This window comes from Populus alba, chromosome 12 (assembly GCF_005239225.2).
Source record: "Populus alba chromosome 12, ASM523922v2, whole genome shotgun sequence".
NCBI classification, from domain to species: domain Eukaryota; kingdom Viridiplantae; phylum Streptophyta; class Magnoliopsida; order Malpighiales; family Salicaceae; genus Populus; species Populus alba.
The window spans coordinates 9,198,479-9,205,293 of NC_133295.1; the positions used below are offsets into that span (position 1 = coordinate 9,198,479).

General features: G+C 29.8%; 1 protein-coding gene across 1 annotated transcript; it reads left to right on the forward strand.

Annotated features, from left to right (window-relative positions):
* Positions 1-3,766: 3,766 nt before the first annotated feature.
* On the forward strand, positions 3,767-6,083 carry LOC118049497 (uncharacterized). The gene is made up of 3 exons (XM_035059495.2): positions 3,767-4,364; positions 4,908-5,302; positions 5,407-6,083. The coding sequence occupies exons 1-3, from the start codon at positions 4,235-4,237 to the stop codon at positions 5,824-5,826; spliced, it is 945 nt and encodes a 314-aa protein (XP_034915386.1). The 5' UTR covers positions 3,767-4,234; the 3' UTR covers positions 5,827-6,083.
* The last annotated feature ends 732 nt before the right edge of the window (positions 6,084-6,815 follow it).

The window sequence follows — 6,815 nt, forward strand, 5'->3', positions numbered from 1 at the left end:
ATTTTATAGCTTGATACATTTTTTATTACTTCTATTACAATGACAGCAATCGCGACCCATAATTCCTCCTGCTGGCTGGACTCCCCACTTGTTCTTCTTTGTCTCGATATTATTTGTAATTATAGTAATGGTTTGTTATTTAAAATATTTTTAAAAAATATATTAAAATAAATATCTTTTTATTTTTAAAAATTAACACATTAAAAATAATTTAAAAATAAAATTAAAAAAACATTATTTACACTGTGTTTTAAAAAAAAGACTCATGGTATGGTTCAGTCACCATAAATGTTGTAGGTGGAGACAACATTAAAGTCCTTGCGGAACAGGGATTTGCGGCAATGGATGGGTGGAATGATTTCTTTAGCATCTTTTTATCAAATATGAGAATTTATGTTAATTCAGAAAATATAATAGGTAAATGAAAAATTAATCTAAATGATAAATGTAATTTTCCCTACATAAAATTATATATTTTATTATATATATTAGAAGGTTTGAATTTGAGGTATCTTAGAATTTTTATTGGTTCAGTGTGTATTAAATGTTGGATTTTTTGGACATTAACAATTAAATGTATAAGTTTTAAATTTTAATCTATCAAAGCCATTTATCCATAAAAATACTAAACAAGATCAATGTTTCTCTACAAAACACTTATTTTACTGTGGATTCACCAAATATAAATGAATGTTTTGCCCTCCACAGCAAAACCCAAAAAACTTGCTTCCATGAGAAAAATAATTTTTCTCACGTTTTCTTATTTGTCATTATTATATTTTAATCTATTATTTTCATAAATATAAATATCTCAAATACCCTTAAAAATAACAATTTGATTAACATATTGACAAGGATATTTTTGGATTATCCTATTTAAAAAGTACAGTAAAATAACAAAATTAATTCTTAAAAGCAAAAACCTAACATACATTAAGGAGCTTTTTTAGTCTTTTCATCAATATTTTTTTTGTTATAATAAAGTAGAGTAGGCAATCTAGTCTTTAATAATAAATGAAAAAAAAAAAAAATTGTTGGTGCGTTGATACACACAAAAAAGAGAAGAAGGAGCCCACACTTTTTTGAGAAATGCTTTCAGCTCCGTAAACACCTCTACACCTCTTTTTACAATGGCATTGGGAGCGGCACACTAAGATTTTCATGGTAGATGAGTGCATGCCTATAACAGACTAATGATGTGATTATAGTGAATTTTTTTTTTCTTCTACTCCCTCTTTTCTCTCTCTTCTCTTTGGCAAACACAAAAGTGTCTTTTATATATATATTCAATTTGGTTATTATTCATTTAATTACTATTTTTCTTATTTTTATTAAAAAATTTTTCTATAATTTAGCCTTTCATCATTTGATTTTATTTAGTTTTTATATCAATTTATTTTCATCTTTATTTTTTAATTTCTATTTATTTCTTTTTTATCTTTTTTTCTAAATGAATTTTGTTTTTAATTATATCCCTTAGAATTTGATTTCAATTTATTTTTATGATAAATTTGATCTCCATTTTTTTTATTACAATTTTTTTTGTTTTAAATTTTTTTTTAATTACTTTTTTTTTTCTAATTTCATCTCTTAGTATTTTTTTTATTGTTAATTTTTTTAGTTTTTCTTCTACGACATTAGTCATGAGCTAAAGACAACGATTATAAGTTTTGGATATTAACACGAGTTAGCTTCAATCTTCTTTTATGTTCTTTTTTAAATTTGATTTGTTTTACCAATCTCATCCTTCAAAGTTTAATTTATTATGAATTGGTATTCATTTTTTTTTCTATTTACAGGGTTATTTCAATTCTATATCCGTCGGGTTAATGGGTTAATCTAAGTCGAATTGAAGTTTTTTTTCTTTGTTTTTTTTTCATTATTTTTTTTAGCTATGCCTTTCAACATTAAATTATCTTTTTTGATAATTGAATTTCATTGTTTTAATTAATTTTTTTTTTAATAAGGTTACCTTGGTATTATAGATGAATCTTGATTAATTTAGCATATTAACTTGAATGAGTTCGAGTTTTTTTTTGTGAATTTATTTATTATCTTTGTATTTTTTTATTTATATTATTTAAAATTATACATGCTTATTAAACCCAATCAAATTAATTAGTTGGATCTCTATTTTTTTTTCTTGAAAACACTATTAACATCTTTTGTTTTTAAATAATAGAAAAAATTTAGACCAGCCCATCGTATATAGAAATGCAGGCCACTATCCAATTAATATAACTATATAATTTAAAGTCTTTTGTTGTATATTAATTAATAATTTACGTTTGCGTGTTAAATGATGTCGCATATAACAACAAATCTTTACAGCAAAAAGGGTCAGTTTGCAAGCCGAAGTATATATAAATATGGTTATGTTTTACAAAGTTTAGAAGACATTTCTTTAAAAATATGTTTGTAAGCAAGAGATTTATATTATAGACCAGTTTATAGCTTGCACGCTACAATACGAGTTAGATTGATTTTTTTTTTATTATAAAAAAGTATTTAAAAATATAAGAAATTAATTGATATTATTATTAAATTCAATCTAACAGGTTAATCTTTAAAACCACCAAATACAACTTATTATTTTAAATTCAGTTTAAATAATAAGTTGTGTTTGGAGATATTGAGATAATGATATATTGAATCGATCTGAACTCATAGTTTAACTAGTCAAACTCGTGTCATGGACTTCTATTGGGTTTTGATAAAACTTTTTTATTTTAATATTTTTTACTTAATTATACAATAATAAAATAAATATTTAAAGTATAAATCAAATATCAACACGTTTATTTAAGTATAACGTAATCTTGTGAAAAAAACAAACAAAAATAATTATGAAAATCAATTCAAAAGTAACCAAAATAAATTATATATACTTTATTGTATGAGATTGTGATAATATAATATTATAAATTATGAAGGTTAATTTGAAATTAATTAAATATTAAAAAATAAAATAAAATAATTTAAATAAATAAGAAAAGAAAGAAAGAAAGAAAGAAAGAATGAGAGGTGCCATATAGTGAACACCTTCAAGTTTCCCAAATGTTTTATTGTATTAATTGCTAATATGTAATTTTTGGTTTTATTCGAAGTATAAAATGTCAAGCTTGCCACCGCCAATTAGAAAGTGACTTTTATTTGTATGGTTTTTACCCTTTGCCTTCTTCTGCCTCGTTGTCATCTACGATCACAATTCTCTTCCATGTCCCCATCTAACAATGTTCCATGTCCCTCGTTGTCATGTCGTGCTTGTTTACGATTAAAACAATTAATTAATACAAAATATTTTTTATTTAAAAAAAATTAGCTTAATTTTTTAAAAACATTTTTTTATTTTAGACAAAAAAAAATACTTTCTTATAATTATTATGATTTTCACAACTTTAATTTTTATTTTATTATTATTATTATTTTTTAATTTATCAGATTTGATTTTTATTTATTTATTTGTTATTTTTTATTTGAAATTATAAAAAAAAATTATTTTATTCTCTTTTAATTTTTTTTATTTATTAGTTTTGATCTGCATTTTTTTTAAAAAAAAAATATAATAAATTATTTTTTAATTTATTTTTCATAGCATAAATAAATATTAAAATATAATTTTTAATTAATTTTTTTCATTTAAATTACCTTCCAAAATAAAATTATTTCCAGCGTGCAAGGTTAACAAGATTTAGTGATGGGAGGGGTAAACATGTCAGTAGAAAAGCGCACAATGTCTGTCTCTGGGCTCTTATAATCCCATCAAACCCCGCAGAGAAAGAAGAGTCTCTCTTTCAGATTCCATTTCTCTACTCCGTCTCCTCTGTCTCGCAACCCTCCTCTATCTTCAAAAGAAGATTAGAAGAGAAAAAAACAGTGAAACATCTGATTGTGTCCCTTCTCCTGCTTCCCTCTCTGTCAGCACCTCTCCTACTGGAAAAACAATTCAAACCTCTCCTCTTTCTTTCTCCCTCTGAAACCAAACTTTCCTTCTTCTGAGTGATGGGTGTGAGCTGCTCCCGGTGCTCCCACACTTCCCACATCACAGAAATCATCATCACCAGTTTCTTTCGCCACAAATCTTAAGACTGATTAATTAAGATAAAAACGTTAAATAGAGATCATTCAGTCCTGGAATCTGGTTCTTTCAGTGTTTGACCAGATACTTTATATAATATAGCTGCGATGGCAGCTTGATTAAACCTGTATCAGCAGGAAAGTTTTTAGAAAAATCATGGCGGCTTGTGGTGGTGGTGGTGCTAATCCCAATTTTTCTGTTTTAGTTCAAAGCCAAAGAGGCCCTTGTGCTGCTTCTCAACCTCTTGAAGCTTTTTTCCTCTCTGGCTCTTCTCCTTCTTTTCTTGGTATTCTTTCTAATTATCTATTTGCTTTACTTTCTGTATTAAAAAAACGGTTCCTTGTTTCTTTTCTTTTTAATTCTGTTAATTCCTGGTGTTTCAAACTTATGATTTCATGGATAAATAAAAAATTCAGGTCTTTTGAACCTCAATTACCTCTATATCATCCTCTCTTTGCTTTTTAATTTGGTGATTTGTTTTTCTTTTATCTTTTGATGAGTAGGGAGGATTTTTTTTTTATGATTATTATTTTAACTCGTTGATGCTCATAATATCAAATTAGATTTCTCTAATTTATCTCCTATAAGATTTTTATATATGATTGCAGTAAATATCCTATCTTTTATTAAACGTTTGCTCAATGGATGCCTTCTTATTCGGCTATAGTATTTTGTTTTTTCCGCTTTTTCTTGAATTCTTGATAATTTCTTATTTTTTTAAGAATTCAAGATGGAAATCAATTGAACCAAAATGATTGCTGATTTCTGCATGTAGCTCTTGTGATTGATTGAAACATGGCCTTTGACTTGTGGTGTGTCAATAATATAGGTTCAAGATCCATGATGAGTTTTGCAGATGTTCACCAAGCAAATGGATCAACTAGACCGTTTTTCCGCCCATATGATCACGAAGACAACGGCGACGATGATTTGGATGAATATTTTCATCAACCTGAAAAGAAGAGGAGACTTACTGTTGATCAAGTTCAGTTTCTTGAAAGAAGTTTTGAGGTTGAGAACAAGCTTGAACCCGAAAGGAAAATCCAGCTGGCGAAGGATCTTGGCTTGCAGCCTCGGCAGGTTGCCATATGGTTTCAAAACCGCCGGGCAAGATGGAAGACGAAACAGCTTGAAAAAGATTATGAGGTTCTGCAATCTAGCTACAATGGCCTTAAGGCTGACTACGACAGCCTCTTCAAGGAGAAGGAGAAACTAAAAGCTGAGGTAAATAAACACTGTCCTTTTGTAAGAGAATTCAACAACCTTGCTGCTATACTCGTTTAGCATTGATGTGAAATAAGATTGTACTATGGTATAATTGTTTTCAGGTTAATCTTCTCACCGAGTTGCTCCTTAAAGAGAAAGAGCTGGGAAGCTCAGAATTGTCTGATAAAGATGCATTATCTCAAGAGCCACCCAAAAAGGCAATAGCCGATTCAGCTTCAGAGGGTGAAGTGTCGAAAACTTCAACCGTGGCCTGCCAGCAGGAAGATATTAGCTCAGCCAAAAGTGATATGTTTGATTCAGACAGCCCACATTTTGCGGATGGGGTACATTCCTCACTCTTAGAGGCAGGTGATTCTTCACATGTCTTCGAGCCCGACCAATCGGATTTATCACAAGATGAAGAAGATAACTTGAGCAAGAGTCTTTTGCCTCCGTACGTCTTTCCAAAGCTTGAAGATGGTGATTACTCTTACCCGCAAGCAAGTTTCGAAGATCATGCCTTTTGGTGCTGGTCATACTAAGTTGCACTTGGTATATAACATGGTTTCTGTGTCTTTCTTCTTGTTTACGGCTTGTTAATCATTAAGCAATAATCCCAATCCAAATGCGGTGTTGGGTTCTGGTTGTAGTTGGAAATGATGGCCTTTGCCCCTCCTGTAATCTTGTTTTTGCTGGGGTACTCTTTGTTTGAGTTAGACGGAGCTTTTCCGAACCGATTGTAAATGAATTTCCCTTGCAGTTTGTTTGGGAAGGTAATGCATTTCTTGTATTCGAAATAGTCTTGAGGATACTGCTCCTTGATTGCTACGTTTAGCTCATTGATTAAGCAACTCTTCGACTATCTTTAACACTATCAAATCTGTTGTGGTTACGTTCCCATGTATTGAAGGTGTTTTTTCTCAGAATACTCTGTTGTGAAAAAAACATCCGGGAGGTTGCTGGGTTTTTTTTTTTTTTTTCAAAGTTAGATAATAAGACGAGAGAGAGGTAAGGGAGTAACGAATATGGCTTGTCTCCCTTTCTCAGTTTGTCCGTTCCCAAACCCGTTTATGTTGAGTTGTGTTATGATTCCCTGTTACAAAGATTGTATGCTAAGCAACAAATTTTGCTTTATTGAAAAGCCAGCAATGATCTTGATTCTCACTGGGATAAAGATCTTGCAGCCATCCAATTTTCTAATTTTCGTAGAAGACATACACAGAAAGGATTCGGAAAAACAAATTAAATCTTAATAACTACTAGAAGATACATGCTTCAGCTGCTGCAACAAGCTTTTTTTCAACTTGTTTATCTTACGAGTTTATGCAGTCGATCAATCAGGCCAGTCTTAAACTTTTGCCCTTCGAACTGAACATCTTACAGCGGTTGTGGATGTGGATGAAGCTAGTCAAACTAGCTTCTTCTAGCTACTTGTTGCCCTTATCTCATGGATTGTCCTGTCTCTTAGTCAGAAAAGAAATGACATTTCAGATTGGCCCATGATTGGAGCTAGGAAAAAAGGCAAGCTGTC

Bases quoted from the DNA above. Each gene is read 5' to 3' on its own strand.
- LOC118049497 (XM_035059495.2), top strand. From the start codon at position 4,235: ATGGCGGCTTGTGGTGGTGGTGGTGCTAATCCCAATTTTTCTGTTTTA. The intron at 4,365-4,907 runs GTATTCTTTCTA...TCAATAATATAG, and splicing joins CTCTTCTCCTTCTTTTCTTG to GTTCAAGATCCATGATGAGT. The intron at 5,303-5,406 runs GTAAATAAACAC...AATTGTTTTCAG, and splicing joins AGGAGAAACTAAAAGCTGAG to GTTAATCTTCTCACCGAGTT.